Source organism: Stegastes partitus, unplaced genomic scaffold (genome assembly GCF_000690725.1).
Source record: "Stegastes partitus isolate 25-593 unplaced genomic scaffold, Stegastes_partitus-1.0.2 Scaffold884, whole genome shotgun sequence".
NCBI lineage: Eukaryota > Metazoa > Chordata > Actinopteri > Pomacentridae > Stegastes > Stegastes partitus.
Window position 1 is genome coordinate 89402 of NW_007578615.1, and position 25057 is coordinate 114458.

Genomic DNA, 25057 nt, shown 5'->3' on the forward strand with positions numbered 1-25057 from the left:
CAAATAGCCGTGTTCGTGAGAGGAAGCCGTATCACGTTGCCGAGAGGCAGACTCTCTGCGGTTGCCATGACCAGAGATAAGCTGCTAAGCTGCAGATGAAAGTGTGTGTTCATGTCGAGAGCGTGGCGTGGTGAGCAGCTGGCTGTGGTCAGCCAGATTTGGGAGCTCCGTGTGACACCACCGGTTCAGATACAGTGGAGAGGAGATTTACGTCACCGCAGACACACACCTCCCCCCCCCGTCACCCTCCTCATCTGTCCAGCTTACTTCTTGGGAAATTAAAAGAAGATACACCACAAAAAGGTGCAAGCTGTGTGAGGAACTTAATCAGCATTCAATTGAAATTTGATTTTTTTATTTACTTTTTTTAATCAGCCCTTTTTGGTCATAACCAGAACTTCTTGCAGAATTGTGTGGATGTGGGTCGGAGCTGCTGCATACAAGTGCCTTTTAAAGAATAAATAAAAATGTGTACTGAATCACTTTGAATGGATGAATCACCGGGTTATTCATTTGTAATATGTTAAACATTCTGTAATTATTGCAGCCATGTTTGTGTTAAACAGAAGGTAAAACTTGTTAAAAAGGGCAGCTAAAGGTCATCTACAGAGTCCATGAGTCAGTGAAAGGTATGCAAATCATTTCAACCCTATTCAGGACTTTCATGTCTCATACGTAGATTGTTTCGGGGTCTATTGGACCCAAAGACAGAATATGTGCAAAATATTTGTTGATATTCATTGTAACCTTTTATACTTTAATTTTTTTCATAAGTTGACATAATCTGGGTTCCACATGCATGACAATTGTTCCTCTTTTTATATTACAGAAAGAAATCTTTAAAAAAATAAAAAATAAAAAAATACCTGTCACCTAAACCAAATGGCCTGGGGTCCAAATGACCCCAAAAGTCCTGAATAGTGTTAAAGACCCCTCTCTGGTAAAGTTTTATATCTTGTTAACATGTCCATGTGGTGTTTTCTCAAACACTAGAATATATATCAGTATATATAAATTTAAAATAGGCAATGTCACAGCTGAGTATTTCCACATGAAGCTACTGTGCTGACGGTCTCAAAAACATAGATTCACACGTCTAGAACTTCATGTGTAATAAACCTAAAGATCTGGTTCTGGTCAGCTGGCAGGGTCTGACATTCTGTGGCATTGTTCTTTTTTTAAAATTTTGTTCCAGTTTGAATATGTACGACTGAATTATTCTGATATTACAGCTTGTCACTTTGGGGCACAGAGTAGTTTTGCAGTGTTTGAGTACAGTTGTAGGTGTGCAGGTGTGCTCCAGCTGCAGCGTGAGGACTTCATACTTCATACTTCATCTGCACAAACTACGGGAAGCAACAGTGTCGTTACTTTTTTTTAAGGCGGGAAGTTATTATTTTAATTTTCAAAACTTGTAAATATTTAACTTTGATGCACAGAGATGAGTTTTTAGGAGTTTTAATCAACGACCAGAGCAGGACCTTCAAAGTGTGTTAAGCACATACATATAAAGATGTGGTGTCTAGTTCCAAGTATGAAAATAAAAACGACAGTAAGAAGGATGACTGATGTGACAAAGGTATTTGACCAGTCGTGGTGGACCTCTTCAATGTGCACAAATATGAATGCATTAATTTTTCACATAAATAACTAATAATCACATTATTTTTAATGTTTTAATGGGACACTGTGGAAAACATCCTTCTCACTGTCTTGCAAATCTGTACTGTGTGTAATGTGTGCGCTGATAATAACTAAAGTGACTCCAGAAACCAGTCAAGTCAGTTTATAAGGAACAGGTTCATACTTTAATAAAAGGGTATTTCCCTTGGCACAGATCTGCTATCAAATAAATAAAGCAATTAATCAAATACAATCTAATATAAACTAAACAAAGGCATGAAAAAAAAACATCGGGGGGTGGGGGGGGGGCAACTAGGGCTAAACAAGTTCACAACAAACACCAAGTGAAAGTGTGTCTGTTTGTGTGGAGAGACAGATTATTATTCCTCCCTGCTAAGTGGGATTGGCGTGGCGGATACTAGCTGATAGTAGGCAAGTGAGATAGTTTGGAGAGTTATTTCAACATAAATAAGCCTTATATTCTTTCTACATGATGCTGGTTTAACCTCTCAGCAGTCCACTATATACACCAGATTTAAAACAAAAAAAAAAATGTTGATACATGGATCTTAGGAAGCAAATTAGTGGTGCATTAGATACTGTATTAGCATGGAGGAGTGACTGTGACTACTGGGAATCCTAAAACAACAGGACAGAGGATGGTGCATTGAAAGCAGTTTGCGTGACACGATTCGAAAATGTTAGTTCTGAAAAGAGGCGTTCATAATTTAAAATAAAACGTTACACCCACGCTCAAGCAATAACCTGCCAAACAAAAATAATAGAAAAATAAATTCTGGTGGATTCAGAGGGGTGGTGGTTGAGTTGGGCACAAAACAAAAACAACCAACACCTGATGATGACTTCACTTGCTCACAAAATATAGATCTATTGCCATGGTAGGATGAATGACCGGAGGAGGAGAGCGACAGCGCCAGGTTAAAGCATGAGGTTTTGAGAACACAGGGTTTTTTTTTTAAATGAGGTTTTCCCCTTCTAAGAAAGTCTAAAACAGAAAAAAGAACTGCTTTCCCAACCCTTAACAAATGCTGTCCAAGAACCGATCGAGAACCTTTGAGATTTCTCGTGTGACTTCAGGTGAAGCAGGGCGCTTAAAACATATCATAAGAGACTTCAGTGTGTGTCAGTGAAACTCTCTCTGGGTACAAGAAATTTAAAAAATGGCAACCTGGCTGTGGGTCTGACTCACGCAAATTCCTTCAGAAGCCGTGTCGAATCAGACCACCCTGCAGGACGTGCAGTCGCCTGCTTGCCGTCCGTTAGCGCAACAACGCGGCCATTTTCACACTGCTTGCATTTGGAGACCGGTATCGACAGTGTTTCGAGTGAGGTGAAAGCACTGACAAAGGAGGTACAGTGTTAGTGGGGCTTCAGGAGCAAGGACTTGTTGTCCAGGAAAAGCAGTGTGAGGTGAGGAAGCTGAGGTATGGAGCGCAGCTGTGACCCCCGTCTGGGAATGAGGCCGTTTTCACCAGCAGGTCCCACGAAATGACCGTCTGACTGGTGCCTCTGGTTAAGGATGGCCTGCAGCTGTGAGAGGACACCGCAGTCCCGAGGAAGAGACTGGCATACGCTGCATTCCTGCTCATCACAAACACACACACACACACTCATGGCAGACTAACACAATCAAACAAAGTGGAAGTAGTTTGAACAATTGCTGGCCCTGGGGTCTGGTTCTCACAAACCACGTGTTGACAGCTCACTTCCTTTGCACGGACTGCCCTTGAGCAGGACACTTAAGCCCTCATAGAAGACTTTTTAGCTGCACAAGGGCATGCTGTTTATCTGCACGACTCTGGAAACGGCTGAAAATAAGGCCGGGAATAAAGGCTATTATTACTGTCACAGCTTTTAGCTCACTGCGCTCGTCAGTTCAGGTGTGACATAGGTAAGAGCTGGAGCCATCATCATCTGCAGGTAGATGGCAACACCTACAGGACATCACAGACAGCCCCGGGTGCTGGCAGGGCAGCAGCAGTGAGTTATGGGTGCAGTGGAGACTGTGGGCCGGGCCCAGTGTTATCCAGCACCAGAGGAATGAGACAGCTGAAAGAGCCCTCGCCCCGCCGCACCACAAACAGAGCCTTGTTGGCTGAGCGCTCAGGCCACATGGCGGCACGGTGAAAGACCTGCTGACAGCTGGGGGACAGGAAGATGCCATGGAAACAGAGGGAGCAGGAGTGTGACCCCGGGGCAGGACGACAAAAGCTGCTACCAGTTAGTGGAAGGCCTGAAAGTCCAAATGCAAAAATCCATACAGAAAACCAAGCTGCAGGACAACAACTAGGTGTGAACACGAGTTGCTGCTTCAAGCATGAAAAAGGGTGCAGCTGAAAAACGACATGCGTGGTCAGCATAACGTTTCCCTGCATAAATAAAAGTCTCCTTAAAGGCCAAACTCTATACTGATGAATACACCAACCTCTAGCTGGCCAAATATGACAAGGTTTCAATTTATGCAAATATGCCAAAAGAGCTGAGCCAGAACTTGTGAACTCTGCTGCTCTGATCTCGACATCACACCATCTCAGTTTTGTTTTTAGCGGTATCATGGGACTGACACAATGTGATTCAACTGCTGACAGTTTGGACATTCAAATGAAAAAAAAAAAAAAACAGCTCTTGGTGCAAACACTGCCGGGATTCAGGAACACAACAGGAGCTTTATATTGGAAGCCGCCGTCGGAAAAAAGAAATTAACTGTTGAAGCGATGTTGTCTTGTAAAGTGAGGACGAGCTACTGAACAGCACTGTTGAGAGTTGGGATTTTAGTCGTTCAGCCATAATTACAAGGTCACAGTTGGGTGAAAAACGGAGGCTGAGGGAGTGTGAGACGAGTTGTACGTATTGTAGCAAAAATGAGGCTCCTAGTGGTCTTAATAACAATGCAGTTGTGAAGGAAAACAAACATAAACAGCTTCTTCAGAGAGTGAATACAAAGATATCACATTATCAATAAAGCTTATAAAATTGATAACAATATATACCTTATGTACAGCAAATGTTAGTTAATAAATGTAAGGAGCTTTTCGACATTTCAGTACTGCAGATTGTGACATGACTTCTCTTCTTTCAAAAAAGTTTTGAAGTAATTTGAAAATAACCTCTGAACGCTTATTCAAAATCACCATTACAACAACAATTAGGATAAAATTAGAGGTAGCAGCGGATTTGGGATCTGTCTCCTTCTTTTTTTTTTAACTTTACATTTCAACATTTTCCTTCCCATTTTTGCTCAGGGGGTATTGCGTGCTTAAATCAGAATCTTCGTTTTCATCTTCAAAAACCCGCTTGACAGCCTGCTTTAAATACTCATGCACCCATGAGCGCACTTTGAGTGGTTTTCTACAGACACCAGTGTCGTGACACTCAGACACACACGCTCACTCAACGTTTGCTACGCTCACACATTCACACAATGTTTTACACACACACACACATACACACACACTACGCCCTGCTCTCCTATCACCAAGTTCCTTCATATATGTTCATCTTTACATCACAGTCTTTCTTCCTCTTGTCCCTCCTTCTCCTTAAAAACCTTTTGGCTTAGTGGTCTGGAAGGGCTATGGTGCTGGTTTGGAGACGTATAGTTCATCAGGTGGAGGATCACTGTGCCGGGGGAGAGGAACATCTGAGTTATTTATTAAAACGGTCCCACTGTGCCTCCTCTCGAACCCCACCGTGATCCTCATGGCCCTGAATCACTGTCCTGCTGCATACCTGAACTTCTGTATGTGTGAACAACCTCTTCATAACACTGATTAATAACATCTCAGCACTGGGAAGCCCTTTCCATGATCCCCCTCTCCTTCCCATGTCCTGTGTCCACTACAATGCCATAGCAGGGCTGACGGAACAGTGTTGAGAGGAGGAAGCTCCCAGCAGTCAGTGTCTGCTGGCCTGGTTGGGCTCTGTGGGGCTGCAGAAGTGCTGAGCTGTCCCAGGCAGGGTGGAAATTCAGGACTGGTAAAAGTGGTGGTAGTGGTGATGATGTTCATGGTGATGGTGATGTTCATGCCGTTGCACCACTTGGGCCAGCCCCCCGTCATAGAGCAACACGCTGGGCAGGTCTCTCACCTGTTCTTTCTCCACCACTGGTCCTTGAGCTGCCAGAGAGCCTAAAGCCCGGTAGGCCTGGCTCTCCTTGGACCGCTGTTTGTGTTTGCGGTAGGGGGCTGCGGACTGATGAGGAGGGGTCTGGCTAACTAGGGCCGGAGGAGGGGGGACCCCTCGGCTCCTCATCACCCTGCCACTGATCTGTGCAGGAGGTGTGCGGCTGTGGGTCTTCGGAGAACGGAGGGCATGTTTCCCTGAGTCTTGGCCTCGCGGCCGGGCGGGATGGAGGCTGTCTGGAGCAACAGTGTCCACAACAGTCTGCAGCCGGCGGTGGTGGGAATGGGAGTGGCCATTTTCTGGTTCATGGGAGCGAGAACGAGTCTGGTTGGACGACCGGGTCTGAGGCTCTGCTTTCGTTGGCTCTGCAGCAGGTGCTGTGATGGAGGGAGAAACATTTGTTTACTTTAAACAACTGCAAACAAACAAGGCTGTTACAGAGCTGGTGTTCACAGTCAAAATCTATTATATAGACACTCAAAACCCAAACCAAGAAAAAAGTTGAGGCAACTCGATGACAGAGTGGACACACCACACACCACATGGATTAAAATGCTCTTAGCAGCTGAGCCCCTGGTTTGCTCTATGTTATTCTAGTGCTCTCTTTCCTCAGATTTCCTGTCTATCTTTACGGTGCTATCTAAATAAAGGCAAAGTAGTAAAAAAAACGTTTAAGAAGCAGAGAAAAATATACCATGATGTGCAAATTACTGTGTGAACAGCTTTCTAATAAAGTTCCACTCAAAAGTTACACGATACGATTCTGGCAACCTCATTTCAGGATCTCTCTCCAAGCAGATAACTCTGACACAGAGCAGATCTCTGTTACCACTTTCCTGACAAAAGCAACATTAAAATAATTGCATGTCATCACTGACCATCAGATCAAGGCCGCTGCTTATTAGACCTAATATTTCACTTCACAACAGCCCGTTCTGTTGATGGGCTTTAGCCTTGAACACTTGATGTATTGTGCTTGCCTGAGCCCAGATGTTTGTACTGGCGAGGAGCGCAGTGGGCTGGTAGTTCCACCTAATGGCTCCAAGCAGGTGCCGCAGTAATGAGGGCCCCTGGATGCAGCTTCAAAGGGCCACGGTCTGCATTTCTCCCTCCCCTCTCCCCCCCCTCTGGCCCCGGTCCACTCACCGGCTCCGAAGCGGGACGTGTAGTTTTCAATGCCTGCCAGGTCCAAGTAGTGGTTCCTGCGTTCCAGGTTCTCATCCACACAGTGGCGCTGGCAGCCAGGCTGGGTGTGGTGGTCACTGTGGTGGCGCCTGCGGACACAAGCGGCACCTCTCATTAGGTAGCAGTTTGGGCCAGTGAGGTTCACTATGGTAGTGTTTGGAGAAAGTAAAACAAGTGTTCCTTATGATCAGGCAGTGGCAGAGTAATTGTTAGAGGAGTGAGATTGTGATTGGAAAATCACAGGTTGGAAGCACAACTTGGGAGTACTTCAAGAGCACAGTGAGAGAGCTGACTCGTTGCTGACTCTTTTTACTCCTCGTTAGTGCAGTGGAGGTAAATTTGGGAAAAAAAACTAATTAAAGAACTGCGGACTGTTACTCAACCCGAGTGTGAATTCATCCTTTAACAACCGCTGCCACTGACACGTTTTATGGGAAAGTTGTTTTCTGTTTCAAGAAGTGGATGTTAAATCATAAAAAAAAGTAATATTCTTCTTCTCCTTGTGCACACCACGAGCAATAGAGACTGAAGTGTTCAGGGGAGGTGGGTTTACCTTAGGAGTGCTCGAGACTTCTTGTCTGCACTCTTGGGGTCTTCGATGCACTTGTCATTTTTCTCTCTGGGGTGGGGCAAGTCTGTGTATGTGTGAAAGACAGGAGGCTATTATCAAAGAGAGCAACACAGAGCAACCACACATACGCACACACAGACACACGACAACAGTCACACAAGCCTCAGAAGAAAGCAACCTTTGTTTTGGGGTTTTACTTTGAAGATCTATAGAAAAGGAAAAACAACAATGCTTCATTTATTCTATTTTCAACTCTCAGCCTCTTATAAGGCGTGGAATGAAATAAAAAACATGCAGACTTCAGAAATAGTTTATTAAGGACGTGAGATCTGATGCAGTTTGAAATTAGCATGAAGGCAACCGGCAATATTTTCAAAGCTTGCTCTGTCTGAATCTCTTGACAGATATTTATAGTCGAAACAATGGGACGCAAGCACGCAGGAATATATACTTTTTGAGATATTTTTCCCTGACTACTTGTTTACCAAGTCGTCAGTGAGAAAAGTTAAGTTGAACGCAGCTATATTTTCCCGGCAGCTCTGAGAAGGGGGGACGAAGCGAGGGGGAGCAGAGGGGAAAAAAGGGAACTTTGGAGAAAAGAAAAATGGCTGTGGTTATCAAAAGGACTCGGCACATCTCTTAAGGTTTCTTTCAGAGTATTTGAAGGCGCTGAGGGAGGGGGCCCTCTCTTGGCTCTGTCACTCCCCCCATCATTAAAAATGAACCCCATTGAGTGGGAGAGATGGAGCGACGCCGAGACTGCGAGGAACAAAGCTCTGACAGGCCTGAAGGAGCCGCCTTTCTGCATGACAACAAACACATCTCTGGGTGAGCTGACAGCAGGCAACACAAGGGGGACCCCAAAATGCCCTTTCTTCTCCTTCGCTCCCACCCACTGTGTTAATGCGAGCTTTACCTGCCGCACCCTGTGTACAACTCCTCCACCGCTGGCTGGAGTCAGGAGCCACAGAGAGTTTGACCCGCAACGTCTTGCTGCTGCCGGGAGAATGGTTGACGGAGGCGTCTACAACCTCGTAGATGGTGTGGAGCAGGCTGGTGATGTCCTGCAAGAAAGAGATGGTAAGGATTGGTTAAGTCTAGCTTTACAGCAAATATTTGAAAAAAAAAAATCTTGTTGATTCTCATTGAATTTGATGAAGAGAGATTTTCAGTACACATATTTGATGGGGAAAAAATCAAGAGAAAAGTAGCACAGGAGATGAATATGACTGCACTGTGAATCCAAGAATCTGTGGCTTTACGCATTAAAACCATGCATAATAAATATCATGCTAGCTAGGAATTTAGAGAAGTGACTTAGACAACAGCGAACAGAGAAAAACACTGACATCAGTTGTTTCAGCTTTCCAAGTGTAGCGATCAGGCAGGGTGTAAAGACAAGTTATAAATTCATAAAAACAAACGTCTTGGCAGTAGCAGAGAAGGCTGACTTAGCTGTCAGGCCTGATATGTGTCGTGTTACAGCTGGGAGCGCCACACTTTCCCCATCTAACTCCCAAATGTCTCCTAAATGGTTGAAATTACATCTGCATAGGGACTAACATCTGTGCACACTTTCAAATAAATGAGACATGGGCATGTGTACATGACCTCAAACACACACAAGCGTGTATTGTATATTGTGTCATGTAACTTAAGGTTACTATAAGACCTCAGTGTGAGAAAAGAACAGATCACCAACCAACAAAAATAAACAGAAACAAAGAAAAATAAAACAATTTTCACTTTCTAATTAAAAATGCTCACTTCAGAGCGAGGTAAGTGACCACATTTGAACTGTTCAATTTCCATAAAACCGTGCCGTCTCCTGTGATTGTTTAGAAGCGCTATTTTGCACTGATGAGTGTTTTTATGCACCGTATTGAGCTAATGACTCCCTCTTGGGTGTTGGCAACTGCGTTGGATCTTTTCATAGCAAACCAAATTCTGATTGTCCATAAAAAGTTCATCTGGTATGGAAGTAAAATTAACTGACTCATGTCGTGCAGTTCATCTCAAATGTCTTTAGTGTTTTACTTTAGGAAGTAAAACAGCTTTACCATAAGAGCTCCTTTGACAGAAGTGCTGAGAATGAAGTCGACGCCACACAAAGGCTGCAATAGCATGATTTTTGCTCACTATACCACTCTGACTCATAAAAAGGACTATTATGAATTCTTCAGGGACCGGCTCCACATACTAGTTTCAAACATAGACGAACAGTGAAAAAAAATAAAAAAATAAATAAAATAAAATAAAAGCTTCCTGTGTCATTTTTGGTTTCCTTCTCTTTTTTATTTGTGTGAAGGGATTAAAAAAAAAGAGCTGGAGAAGAAAGCTTTTCTTTCCCCCTCCAAGCCGCCGCCTGCCGTCTCATGAGCCGTGGAGCCACAGGCAATGCCAAAAAAACTGCACAGCCAACCACACAGAGGACAGCTCCAGTCTCTTTGCGCTGTTTCAAGTTGTTCTCAAAAAACACGGGCCTTTCTGGATGTTCTCTCAGATCTGTACCAGGCAGACGCAAGCCACAAGGTGCCTCACAGGAGCGGAAACACGCAGACTTTGCTGGATTCGGTTCTTAGGAGTGAGACTGGATTGGAGGCTTCTTCTTTCCTCACTTTCCTTTTGGGTGTGGTGACACCAGAGAAAGTGAACAGGGAAGTTATTGATTCCTCTCCAGGCTAAGGTGGAATGTTGTTTTGAAAAAGTAAAGCTGCTGGCCAGTCTTTTTCTGTGGTAATCACTTAAAATCTATGTTTCTTTCATATTGTGCCATTTGTGTTAATGCAATGAAAATGTACAGAAAATTGCCAAAATGAGCAAGTAAAGTGACTACACATTTTTGGCATGTTCATCATATATATTTGTTCATTCATTAATTAATCAAATTTTACATCTACAGATAAATTACTGTTTGGAACAGACGCGTTTTACCTCTCTGGTAACTTTGCCGTTGTTGTCAAAGTCATAGAGGGTGAAGGTCCACTCCTGCCGGTTATCCTCCTCCACAGACACAGCACACTCCAACTCCTGAAACGGCACAGCATTGAACTCAGCATCATACAGTGTGTATGTGAGTGTGTATTTGTGTGTGTGTCAGGCCACTGCCCTAGTTTCATCCAGAGGGGGAAGTAATAAACGTCCCGTTCTGTGTTGACACTCACTTCAAACTGGAGCTGTTTCTGTGGCCCTGCGGGAGATTGGCTGCCCCTCTCCTGCATCTTCTCCTCCACACAGCAGCTGTCTGTCTTCTCCGGGGGTAAAGCCACTGCAATGACACACACACACGAGCACAAAGATAAAAGAGAGAGCCTGAGGATGGAGACGTTGGGTGCAGTCATAACCTGAGGATATGTCGTTGCCTTCAAATGTTCCTTGTAAGCTCCTGCTTCCTAGTTTGGCAGCCGCAATTAAGATGTGTCACACATTCAAGTGCTCCTGGTTGCAAATAAAGTTACACAGTCAAAGTCCTCGCAGTGTTTGTCTCACTGCTTGTATTCTGAAATTGCATTCTTATATTTATGTTATCATGTTTAGTAGCAGCAGCACAGAACTTTGATGGGCTTAGCATGAGTAATACATACACAGTATCCAAACTCACAAATCAGGGGTCGTTATTTAGATTTTGTTGGGCTGCTCACTTCCACTGAACTGCATCTACTGTATCTGTGATCACTCTCGGAGGCTGAAGAAAATCAAAGCACAGTTTGGTTCTCACAGTTCAAAAATGTTCTTTGGAACATTTCATGTTAGCAATCAGAGCAAACCAATCCATGACAGCGTGAGGTCAAGTCACAAGAGAGTTTAAAATCCAAGAATATGATTCTTTTTCTTTTTTATAGACGTTGTAAGACGCTTCCACCAGTACTGGAATACACATGTGGTACCAGAATTGAGAAATCGTTCTCTAATTACACTTCTGAATCTGCGTCTTGGTTTTGCAATGTTTCATGTTAGGTAACAAGTTCGTTGTTGCATCATTCCAGAGAGCAGAAGTCCTGTCGAATCAAAACAGTGCTATTAAGGCTGGAGCTGGAATCCACAACGACAACCCAATGCAAAACGAAGAGATGTGGAAACTGTGACAGCACTAATTCTCCAATGGCAAAAGCTCCTCCATCACCCACACACATAGTAATGGTTTTTCAGCTCTTAGCTGAAGTATATATATCCCAATGGGTTCACACTGAGAGGGGATGTTAAACATGAAACCGAATGGCAGAACATGCCTAAAACATGATAGTATATGGCAATTGGCACTTGAATATAAATGGTGGAACTGAAACAGCGTGTGAACATCAAAAGGTCTATAGGAGGCCCCCGAGTCCCCGACTCGCTGCAGTAAAGCTCATCACTTTATTGGAATGACATTTACCATACATTACCATCCAGATTTACAGTGTAGTCAAAAAGTCCGCGGGGAGTACTAATCTGTCACATGCACTTAACCAGTTAAACTGACTGCCAGACCCACCTGTGTAGGTTTCCCTTATCACAGAAGTCAGTGATGCTTTCACTGCACTAAGCTGTACGAAACACAGATCTTTCTTGACAGGGTTTAAAGTGAGAACGTCGTGGCGATATAAGCTGTCAGACCCCGAATCAGTGAACGGAGGAAAGACCTCTGTGTGCCATGACAGAGTCCACGACATGAGCCCAATTACTCCAGAGGGTGACACAAAAGGGTCACAAAGGGGAGACAAAAAAACACACTTTACTAATACAATTAGAGTAATGCAAATGTTTGTCACCTTTAATGTATTTTAATGTCTAAAACAGGTGTTGATTCAACACGTCTGAGGTCACAGTAAAAGGTGATGTATTTCTTGGATTACACTATAAGGGTGCCCACCCTGGTAGCACAAAAATAGTGTGACTGTCTCTGTCTAGTTCAATGTTTTAGTTTCAGAGTTGGATCTTAGCCCAGATCTAATGCTACCGGATATCCTTCTCTGCTTTGAAATCCAGCATTTGTTTGACACATGAGACCGCAGAGACATACAACATGTAACTGAGATTTGGGAGGTGTACATGTCGGCTCCTTTACAAGCCTCTATGAGTTACAGTTACCCAGACACATCCTTGCTTCATCCTCATAGATGTTTGTGTATTTTTGGCAGAAGCTTGTTCTGGCCTTTAGTTAGCCACAGATCCCGTGTGTTTCACCGCTGGTCATTTAGTGCCCCTCCCCAACCAATCACAGCCCTGCAGGCCGCTCAGAAAGCAACACAGACCACACCCCTCTCTCCACCCCCTATCTCCGCTTCTCTCTCCTCCCGCCACACTTTGAAGTTCCATTCTCAAACCTTTTGGAAGAGGATCAGACCGGCTGTAAAACAGAATCACTAATTAATTAAGCCAAGTCAAATCTGAAACACTGTTTGTTTGCTCGCCAACGGAGCAGACACAACAGCCCAATTTCTTTCCTCCTGATCCAAAGCAGATCAAAGCAGACCTGTCTCATCCCTGGGTAGGGGAAAATGCCAGAAATGAAAGGCATCATCCCAGGGAGCTTTTACCAACTTTTTGGAGAGGAGCAGCATTTGGGGTCCTGCTGTTTGATCATCTGAGGTGCTCAAAGGGAACATTGTGTGCGAGGGCAAATCTGTTCCGTAGCAGGCTCAATATGGTGGTGAGATGCTTATCTTGGAGCTAATGAAATGCCGGGAGGAGTAACAGTAATCTGCTATCACCCTCCTCCCCCTCTGACCCCCTCCCCATCACAGACATAAGCCGGCTCTTTATGAGTGAAGCTGCCGCCAGGGGATTGGCTGCACATCAGATCTGAGGGGCAAGACGAGGGCAGCCGAGGCTGGCACCCTCCATGCCAAGTCCGTTCCAGCAGCTCTGCTAAGCACGTGCATGCATACACTTTATACACACACACACACAAAAACACAGGCAGGTTGGGAAAGCTGCCACACACTGAGAGCAATCACACCCGGCTTAGCTAGGATACTGTATTACACATAACTGGGCCTGTCCCCCCTCGTACATGCAGGCAACAGAGTGCCGAGTACTGGGATTTACTAGGATGAGATGGTTTTTGTGACAAAGGTAAAAAAATTTTTCTCAACTAAAAAGCAAATGATAATCTAGCAGTTTAGTTATTTTGTGACCAACAGTACCTACCTGGTATCCCACCTATGAACACGCACTATGCTTGTAATCTGAAAGAAGTGGCTGGTGAACAGGACTCTCATCACTTGTTCACAAAAGGTTAAAAGAGCCTAATAAAAAGCCTGTGCAGGCTATTCTTCTTGAATGCCAGCTGTACTGATGTAAAGCATCCTTAAGACACTTTCATCATTGAGCCCTTCTTCTCGCCTTTGCAAATTTTGCGCTAAAGTTCTTTTTTAATCCCCACAAAACTTTCTTTGGACGTGCTTACTTATACTCAGATGAAGTAAGTCTTTCATGTGTGTTGGCTGTCCTATTGTGTCTGCTGTCTCTCTGTTTTCTCGCTCACTTTTACTTTACTCCACTTTGTAAAATCTATGGACAAGACATCTGATCATTGCACTAAATGTAGTTCATGCCGTTGACGTCATAAATCCTGCACAGCTGTCTTTGTTTGGGACTTAGTGTGCCTGAAGAGGTACAAAATGTCTTGCTATGTGAACATGAAGACAGTTGATTCCAAACTGAAATAAAGAACAGTATAAATATAAAACTGCATTCACTGAAAGAGGTGAAAATATTAAACATGTTAAACAATTTCAGCAATCCATGCTCCAATCACCGTTGCCTACCCTACCAACTGAGATTTCAATTAAAAAAATTCTGGCACTGACATTTCTCAATCAGAACACCTCACTTCCTAGATGAAATATGAGCATGAAAAACAAAATTTTTATGTCAATATTATGGAAATATTTACACATAAACTAGTCTTTTATTCCAGCAAGTTATGGAGCTCTTTCCCTGTTAATCATCGTGAATGAATGGAGCTGCTTACTCTAATTAGCAACATCTGTCTTGAGGGGAGGACAAGCCCGGCCCAGACACAGGTCCAGCCCAAGGACTAAAAATCCTTTTAAACTCTATTAATCAGCCACATTATCTTTTGTCTCTCTGCTATTGTCCAGCAAAGCTCAACTGAAATAAAAGTGAATTTTCTGCTTCCAAATTCTGGGCCGGTCTTGCTCAGCTCAGTATTTTTGCCTGCACCTCACGTCCAATCCTGTCTTTAAATGGGAGGGAGAGACTTTCTCCTCCCAGAGCTCTTAATCCAGGATCACATCACATCAGGGAAAAAACATGGAGGAATGGAGGCACTTTGCAGAGCACCGCTGGGGAGGGGCGGACGAGAGATGAAGGAGGCGGAGAGGCAGGAGGGAAGGTAAAGGGGACCTCATCAGCACATTGCTGGGGCTTTGAGAATGGGTGTGGAGCACGGGGGGAAAGGATGAACCACTGATTCAAAGAGCCACACAAGTACTTGAAGAGAAATTCCAAATCGTATTTTTGCAGATTTTTATTCAAATCAAACACTAGACTAGTGAATTTCACTACAGACGGGAAGAAAATCTAAAAAAAATGAGCTGGTGTAGGACACGTCAATGAAGAGCAGAAGGCCTACCTTCTAAACGATAGTGTTCGTCACCAATCCTCTCAGCACATGCTTCATCCATGGAGTCCTGAAAAGGGAAAAAGAGGGAGAAGTCATATATCACTGTCACATAAAGGAGAAGTCATCATATTTTTGTCACATAAAAACAAACATCTTTAACGGTGCAAATCCACACCACGGCTTTCCAGCAAAGAGTGACATGACCGAATTGAAATTACAGCGTTTATATATCTATATATGAACAAAGTTTGACAACTGTGTGCTGAGCTTAAACAGCAGCGGAAAGTTTAAGAGAATGGTAATTGCAGGACTGAAACAAACTGAACACAAGGCTGGCAGTCAGATTTGAGACTATGAAAGGAGTATCTAAATCACTGCCGTCAGCCCTGCAGCAGGATTCTGAGAAAGAGGGGTGGCACTTGGGCTATTTCAGTGGCGGACTATCGTTGGCTTGTTTTTATCCTGAGCCGTTTTCACCCAGGACCCCTCTCCTGGCAGCTCTGTCTGTTAGTGCATACCACAGAGACTGGAGGGACATGTGATCCCCAGGCGTCGCTATGGAAAAAGTCTGGCTCAGGTATCCAAGTGGCATTACATTCATCTGGCTGAAAAACCATTACTCACAGGTTGACAAATGCATATACATGCACATATTTCTATTCCAACACATATATGAAAAAACCCCAAATTTTTGCACACAAACTAGTGCAGAAAAACATTTCTCTCAGTCATCAAAAACTAGAAAAATTGCACAGACCCTGCTGAGACAGAACGCATTAACAGCAGACTTATCACTGGTGGAGATTAACCCTGATAAATGTCCTCTGGGATGTCCGTGTAGAAAGCATGTATGTTTATTGTATATGTACTAGTGTGTTCCCAAATGTGTATCTGTCAGAGGCAAGACTGTGACAGCGTGAGAAGGGATTTCTGTGTAATCCAGAGAGGTAGAAGGTCAGATAGTATGATCCTGCCCACTTCAGTCTAGTGCTGGCCAGGCTGCAGCGCTGTGGGTGGCCTCAGGAAGAGAATACAGCAAACCGCAGGACTCAGGCTGATAGACTGATACCCCGAAGCAGGGACTCGGATAAACCTGTGTTTGTTGTTGGTGTGAGTAGGTCAACACACATTTCAATATGGCTTTATGACCCTTTTCCTAGGTGTTGAATACAAGTATGACACTGCTCAGCTTTGGTGGGAAAATGGGTCACTCTTATTTTCCACACCTGTAGGATCACATTAGGGGTAGATAGAAAGATCTTTAGCAAAAGAATGCAAAAAAATAAAAAATAAAAATAACAAAACTATAAACTTTCAGTAAACTTTCATGCCTCCGCCCAGCTTTAAAGATGGATGTTAAACTGAACCTTATGTATGATTTATGTGATCGTAACCATTTTGTAAGCACATTTGACGACCAAACTGACTATTACATTTGTCAATAAATTCATTCACATTAGACAGAAGACTTCTATCAGTCTTGCATTTGTTGCATTTATTAATAGTTTCTGCTTAGCGGTAAAAACATATGATCTGAGTTATTTTTCATGTAAATTTTCATGAGATATACTAAAAATAATATAAGCTTTAAACAATATTGTTTTATTAGGATTCATTGTACAGGTTCTGGCAAGACATATCTAGATTAAGAGTTGACCATTATAGGTTTGGTTAAATTTAATTGCACCGTAATTGTTTGCTGTATACTATTGGACTTTTACTTTCTTTTAAAAGAAAGCTTTAAACCTTTCACAGGTTAATCAGTGGTTGTCACTGTTAACAGACACTCCCCTTTGCAGTGCAATTACACATACGTCACTGCTAAACCATAAAACTCAACAGAATAACAATACATGATCACTGGATGAAGTTCCTCCAAGTGTAATTTCGTGTCTCTCCTTTTGCCAATACACACACACTTTGTTCAACTCACGTTCAACCCAGATCAGAAGGACGATCACGTATGAGAGTTGGCCGATTCGTGTTGACCCATTCAGATAGATCACGGACATCAGTCAGTTAGTGTAAATCAGTGTTAACACTGACACTGGCCTCTGTTTCCACTGAGCACCGCAAAAATAAAATCACTCCACAATAAACATTCCTTTGATTCCTCGCACACTAAAAACACACACACAGCATCTTGAATGTGTTTCAGTTTTTTGATGAATGATCCAAAATTATTGAGGGGTTAGCCAAGAACATGAGAAAAAGGGGAAAGAGGAATGCACTAATTGGTTGTTGTCTGTGGTGATGGATGAGAGCTGTATTATTAGCATGCTGGGGTTTAACTGGGATTTGCTCTGGTCAGCGCAAAAAAAAAAAACACATCCCATGCTTTTTTTTTTTTTTTTACTTTACACTCATCTACATACAAACACACACGCACTTCCTCCTCTTTTAATGTCTAAGACTTCTAAAATCTCCGACCACCAAATAGAAATGGATAGAAGGGAGAAGAAACTGAAATAATTTCTCAGCTGGAACACAAATCCTTTACATTATTTATCATTCCTCGTGAGAACATTTCTGCCATGTGACATATCAATCATGATTTCCGACAGTTCCACTTCACTTCACTTTCAAGCATCGCCTGTTTGTTCCTGGCTCTGGCAGTGATTGATCAGATCATCAAAATACCATACAGGAGTTCTAAAAATAAGCCGCGTTTGCTTCTAAGTTTCCTGCTTTCCTGCCAGCCAATTGGTAACAAGAACAATGAAGTGAATTTTTTGTCAAGCCCCAGAAAAAGGGAGGTTTTAACAACAGAAGTAACAGTGGTGGACTGACTATTCACACCTATGAGAAACACATTAATGTCGCCTACGAATGCAAGTTTTACTTCACTGCTAAGGATATACTAACAGAATCCCCACTCCTCTTTCTGAGACGGCCTGGTTCTTCCCTTCATCTGAACCCAAAAATCTATATTCCTCCATCCATTATCTACACACCGCTTAATCCTCACAAAAATCTATATTCCTCCTTATTTAGTTTATTAAACAAATTCCTTCCTTGTTACAGTTCTACACCATGATATGAGTCACAAGTTTAAGCTCTTAATAGAGAATCTGCTTTACAAGACTTTTATATATTTTACAAAATACACAATATGTTAAAAAGCTGTAATATCATTTTCATCATACAAAACTAAAGGTGCCATAAAAAGGCAAGTTGGACAGACTATTAAGTACACACTGAAAAACTGAATGTGCTGCATTATTATATACATTGCAAGATGTAACAAGAACAACAGTTAGAGCAAGAAAGTAAGTCAGTCCAGTCTTTTACATCACAGAGAATAAACTCTTCAATAATTCCCTTCAGTTTCTCTTGAGTTGAAAAAGCTCGGCGTGGATCTGGCCCAAACTGCGATGCTGGTCATCGCGCTCTAAAGTTATGTCTCAACTAATAAGATGAAGCTCAACTGATGCAATATGTACAAACACTTCGGGAGTCTGACCGGTCGGTCAAAGTTATCAATATGAAAATCACATCCCACTGAATTCTCACATGCATGTTACATATCCACAGTAATTGTAATAACTACATGTCTGTAAAACGGTAACCACAAATGGTCACCAGTCTTTTCTTTTGGTCAACTATGAGCCGAGGATGGGCTTCTAAGGGACCCTCTTTAACTCAAGGATCAGAGGTCAGGGCGGAGTGCACTTCAAAGAGCCTTCACACACTCCCACCTTAAACAATCAAAATGTGTTTAGTGAACTTCTATAAAGCCAATACTGGCAGTCACTTTCTTGTGTCTATGCAGGATTCAGTCAGAGGTGCAAGCTTCAGGGGACAAACAAGCACCTTTCTACTCCACTCGGGACCAGCTAAAACAATTTTCCAGACGTGATGTTAAATGTTCTGTGGAAACCAAAGCATAAAGCATTTTGCTTTCAATAGCAGCCAGGTCCTTTGGAGCTTCTTCGGGGCCTTTAGGATAAGAAATTGTGTGGCCCTTGTGTGTTTTAAAGTTGCTCAGTCCCCTTCAGAGAAAGTGATTTATTGCTGGACTGTAACACAGAACACAGTGTGCCGGCCCTATTACAACATCCCATGTACATTGCTCGCCGGCCTCGAGTCCTGTTTGGTTTGGCCGCTGGAGCTATTTGGCAAATCTCATCAAGGGCACACTTTATAAATATGGATATGGATATGCCAAAGACAGATGAGCATATTAAGAATAATAATATTTACTGAGCTAACATCATAGGTAGTGTTGTTTCTTTAGGAACACTCAACTCCCCTCAGCATGTTGTATTTATTAACAAAATATCAGCTCTAAAATATCATAGTGAGTTATGCTCATTCAACATCAATCCTTTGATTTATTGATGCCAACTAGTTTGTAGTAATAATCAATAATGCTCCAATATAGTGCATCAGTTTTATCTGAGTAGTTCAAAAGGCAGCGCTTGAATCAGGCTTTAAAAAAGGTTTTCAGCTGTATGAAAGATGTTTTGCAAACATTTCCAAAATACATTACACTAAAGTATTTACCTCAGCATTAGAGCATAAAACAATATATTCAGACAACACTTACATTTACTTTACAGAATTTTATACATCCTCCTTCATGATTAACTTGAAAATAACTTCGCTTTAAATCACGTCAACTTATGTCGCCCAAAGTTAAAATGTGGGCTTTAAACAATACAGTGGCTAAGATACATTTTATCCAAAGAACAAAAAATTGAGAGCTGTGGCCTTGACTTTATGTCCATACAAGCGCAGTTAGTATGAGGCCACATTCTTGAGGAAATTAAATGAAAATGCCACACTTCTATTAACATATTTTCACCCTGAAAGGATAGATAACTACACAAGGTCAAAAACCTCAATCTCGTCCACTGTGAAAATGGCATTTTCTTCCAAATAGTAAGATATCTTAAATGACCAAACCGATCCTTTGTTTGCCCACCTTGAGTATGAATCAAGGTATATCAGCGGAGTGCTAATGTGGTGCAGGATGTGGCTGAATAGAGCACTTTGCTCTGCTAGCCTACCCTGGATGAAACATATTAAAAAAGGTCTAAAAAGAGCTTCAGTCATTTCATTTTGCATAAATTGCAATGTTTTCATCTTACTCCCTTGGATAGAGCAAGAGCGACAGTGAAAGTGAGAAAGAGAGTGAGCGCATACTGGCAAAGAACCGACTTGGTGAGTTAAGAGAGAAAGTTGCCTCTAGCGTCATCCTTACTCTGGCAATGGAGACATGGACCCACTGGGCCAATTTTTTTTCTGTGAGTCTGTGTTTGAAGCAAAGGGGTACATTAAAGTGCAAGTAATATGTACTTGTATGTGATTGTGGGAAAGTCCCACAAGGCCTCATGGTCTCTATGCTGTCTGCCTCCATGACCCACCACGCAGGCTGACAATTTATGCGGCCGACGACAGCTCCCCCTGATCGCGCGCCAGGGCTCAGTGGAGGCAGGCCTCTAGAGCAATGGCAGCACTACTGGCACTCCATCAAAACCCAGGAAAAATCTCATTAGGACTGCGGCTGGGTGCCTCCTGCTCCGTCCTCCACCCGGTGCAAGAAAACACCTTCAGGACTGCGACGTTCAGAGCAGCGATGCCGACACGAAGCGGGGAGCGAGACACATGAACAGCCATTTAGGCAAATAGGCAAGGCAGGCAGAGTGACGCGGCAAGGCAGAACGTGGGAATGGCAGCGCTGCTTCTCCAAGTACATCTGCTTCCCCTGGGCCTTTCAAACAGGCAATGGCTGAGGTCGTGAACACTCACATAAAGCCAACCTAGCACTAGAGAGGGTGAAACAGAGCTTTACAGAAAATGAGCAGTGCGTTCTCTCAATTGTGCCATATTCCCCACAGCATGTCCAATATCTGCACTAACACATACACTGAAGACCACAGGCATCATAAAATACAAGGACAATGCCAAACACGTGATGCGCCAGTGTCATTGTAAAAGGTGCGTAAAGATACACTGAAGCTGTCATCGTGTATTTGTACTTTGTCCCATTAATCTGCAGCACACGGCAAATAAAATGAATTTGACTGTTTCCGTCTAACGTGGATAGAAGCCATTTGCTAAAGTTTATAAATTACTAATGGAGAAAACAGCTGTATAGCATGGGAATTTTCAAAATCTCCACTGCGCACACAGCCCCAAAGTTGAAAACCAAGAAGTAAAACAACAACAAAAAAAAAGACTCTTATTAGTTTTAGAGCTGCAAATTAGCTTATAGGTGTAGTGTTACTCACAGAAGACCTCAAGAGAGGAAATACCCATCCCCCTCCACCATCCCAAAAAGTAAACTGAGATACACTGGAGGCAATTTCAAAGGACTGAGCAGCACAACTCTTGGAATCTGGAGCAGAGCCTATCCTGCAATAAGTGGTAAGTGCGGTGGTGCCGCTAGAGGAGAAAAATGGACCACCAGTCGTCATCAAACGGCAGTTTAGACCTGGGTCCGGGCTTCTCTTCCAGTTCTTTATGCCGAAATACTCCTCACCTTCCAGCAACATTAAACAGCCTCATTCAAAGCACCACGTAGCAGTAAAACATGACGCCCCGAGATGGAGCCAAGATAGAGGGTGTTGATGTGAAGTAGTGAAGCGCTGCACGGCCTGCGAGTGAGGCTTCAAAGGGGATCAGTTTTCACACATGAAATAAAGATCTCAGATAATCATATAGCATAGCAAAGCTGACGTGAGACGGTCCCATTTATGGAAGGCGGGGAGATGGGGCCAATTTTTCAAACACCTACAGATAAATTGATGTCTCTGCATTTGTCTACATCCAGACAAAATGAATTAGTTTTTTTCTTTTTTTTCCGAAAAATAAAAAAGTGGGGGGCATTAGACTCGTCATGACATGGCGTCACTTGTTGACTTGCTCCAGGAGAACAGATGCATTTGTCTTAAATGTCACAGCTTTACAACAACCTGAACAAATGCATAAAACCTACCTCATGAGCAGTCTGCAAAGCCAAGAAGAAGTCATATCTTCTCTGTTTTACAATGCAATTTTATGCCTTTGATAAGATAATCAAAGACTTTCCAGAGGTCACAGAATGTAAATCTTTTGAAGCTGTGCCTTTAATATACACCTCTAAATAAACACAAGCTATCTACTGAACGATTTTTATCTGAAACACCTTACAGTACACGTAGTGTAGTTTTTTGTTCAGTACTATTACTACACCTACACAGTTACACAACACTATTGCCAGCTCAGTGTGAAACAAAAACAAAAAACACCACCAAAAGTTGAATCAAATGGGAAAACTGTGAAAAAGGGGTTACAACACCAAAAGTTAAATCAAATGTAGGCCCCAAATCACCTCCAAGCTTTCTCTCCAGCATCTCAGCCACTTTGTCCGCCTTGATTTTTTTACCCACTTTAAAGAAAAGAGTAATACTTTAGTTGAGTGGAGAGCAAACTGGATAAATGATCGTACAATTAGAAGTCCTTAAACTCTGTGAACTAAAGAGAGCTAACGTGTAATTTGACGTCTCAGAGTGAGCTTCAAAGACAGACACCTTCTTTGCAGACTAGGCGGCCCCATGCCTGACACCCCTCAGTCACGGCACACCCACCTCTCTTCCTGCACCCCAGGAAGGAAATTATAGCCACGGAGTTGGGATCCATCACCAGGCAGGTTGGAGGAAGGAGCTCTATGATTAAAGTGTGCATGGTCAGCAACACACAAAGCTGGAAGGGTTTGACGAGGCTGCACATGCCAGAAGGCTTACCGTGTTAACTCTAGTTCACGACACAGGTCATGCAGAGATTCTCCACACACACACACACACACATACACAGAAACACTTTAGTGAAACTGGAAAAAATCCCTGCATACGGAGGTGGAGTGGTTGGTTTTGCCCTGTGTATCGTACATAAAGCAAAATTACATGTACGTGTAAATTGACCCTCTGACACTGCTTGATAAGAGGTTGCACAGACACGTGTCTGTGGTCAATGAGTGATTTTTTTGTACACGTGTTGTTTTCTATGAGTACAATTGTTTTTTTTTTTTGTTGTTGTTTCTTTTACAAGGCTAACGAGTGCCGTGATTGGATGCCTTCCCTTTGTAGAGCGATAGTGCACAGCCACCAGTCATTTCTCCACGTCAGATTAACATTGCAAACACTGCTGGTCACATTACCTCACCCACATCAAAGGCTGCCTCCTGAAAGGCTCAGTGGAATATTAGCAGAGATTTACAGCCCTCATCTCTATGCTTCAGAAACATGCTGATCTGAAGTAATCTCCCTCCCCCTCTCGCTTTTTTGTGTTCTATGTGTGAAGTTGGCCAACACTTTAATGACCCATTTACTAAACTTTTACACCTGCAAAGATAAGCTTTTACAACCCAGCCAGCCCCTAAGGCACTAAACCCTACCTGTTACTCAAGGTAACAGCCTTTATTAGCTTTTGAAAAATATGTAACCACAGCAATTAACATTTATCACACTGTTTATCAAAGCAATATCTCCCCAGAGAGGAGGAGAGGAAGCACACAAGGTGTCAAGATCAGGAGACTAACGGCATGATTAACCCTCCAGCAATTACAGAAACCCATCACTGAGTGTGTTTCTTTTCATTTTCTAGGCTGAGAAAACTTTCCTTACTTTCTCTAAAATGTATTTGAAAAAACTGACTCCGACAAAAAATCTAACATTATCTCCAGTTTGCACAATGGATGTGTCTGCCAGGATTAGCAATAGTTGCTATAACCCCATGGCTGCATTTATTCTTCAGAATAAATGAGAGCAGTACAACATGGTAGTTATTGTCCTTCTCAGTCTTATTTTGCGGAGTTGACTGCAGCTGAATCTCCTGGTATCAGTGCTCACAAACCACCAGTCACACACAGGCATTAAGGTAACATGTGAACAGAGAGCATGAGAAAAGCCTCTTCTGTTTTTGTGCTAAAGTTTCCCTGGGAGTGAAGAGAGTTAACAAGCAATCCGAGCTAGAGGTGAATCCTTAAAACATGTTCTCCACTAGCCAGTGAACTCCACCTTGGGAACTTGCATTCCCAAGTGGAAGCTATGGTTTGGAAAGGAATGGAGACGGCCTGTCGCTTGGCCTTGATTTACAGGTGGTCCCTGCCTGCCAAGAGCAACAAATCACAATATTATGGCCCTCTGAATTCAGACTAAAGCCTGGTTCCAAAGAATAAGGGAAAGAGAAAATGACACACCTCATCTCCAAAAAGTTTGTGTGGTTAGTTTGGCAATTGGATATCTCATCCTCGCTGAAGGAAATTAGTTCACTCTGGGCCCTTTAACTTCTTTCACAAAAAGGGCAGAGCAGTCTTTCTGATGTGACACGAGCTTACAGAGTATGTGCACGTGTGTCAATCATCACTGCAAAATAGGATGGATTATACATTCAAGACAAATGGTTGGTAACATGCCTGCTTCCATGCTTAAGTGTCTGAGTGTAACAGTCAGCGTGCTACACTGTGTCTAGAGGGTCTCAGTAATTAGTCAAAGCTCTCTTTGAGGAGAGACAGTCCTCCAGTTGTCTGGGTGGCTTCAGACGCCAGTCTCAAGTGTTGCAAAGTGTGGGAGGAACAGGGTTTTAGTCAGGAAGTCTACCTCGAGGGCAGCAAGAAAGTGACAGGCACTTCAGCCTTTTACTAAAGCCAAATGAGAAGATACACCTCTACAACTTGTCGTGTCAGTGGCTACAACTTGGGGATCTCACAGAGTCCAAAATAGCACAGATTATTCTAGAATGGCTGGTCCTTAATGTTTACACACTGCACAGCAGTGTTTTGAAAATTCAAAGAAGATTACATTTTCTAAATAAACTGTCCATTTACAAGTAAATTTGTGGTGTTTTTTATGTGGATATCTCAGTTTAGAATCAGTCTTCTCTCTAATTTGGTATGCATTATCTGATTTACAACATGTTAGATTAAAAGCTGGAATGCACAAAATAGATAATGCATTTTGCTGGTATTATTATCTGAT

General features: G+C 42.8%; 1 protein-coding gene across 1 annotated transcript in view; it reads right to left on the minus strand.

Moving 5' to 3' along the window:
- Window positions 1–1785: 1785 nt before the first annotated feature.
- Window positions 1786–25057, minus strand: part of nkd1 (NKD inhibitor of WNT signaling pathway 1) — a 31552-nt gene continuing 8280 nt past the window's right edge. The window contains exons 4-10 of the mRNA XM_008293404.1: window positions 15105–15162; window positions 10687–10790; window positions 10457–10552; window positions 8439–8586; window positions 7505–7586; window positions 6913–7040; window positions 1786–6143 (exon numbers count right to left, since the gene is read on the minus strand). Coding sequence (XP_008291626.1) covers window positions 5611–6143; window positions 6913–7040; window positions 7505–7586; window positions 8439–8586; window positions 10457–10552; window positions 10687–10790; window positions 15105–15162 — 1149 coding nt within the window. The 3' untranslated portion in view covers window positions 1786–5610. The remainder of the gene's footprint in view (window positions 6144–6912; window positions 7041–7504; window positions 7587–8438; window positions 8587–10456; window positions 10553–10686; window positions 10791–15104; window positions 15163–25057) is intronic.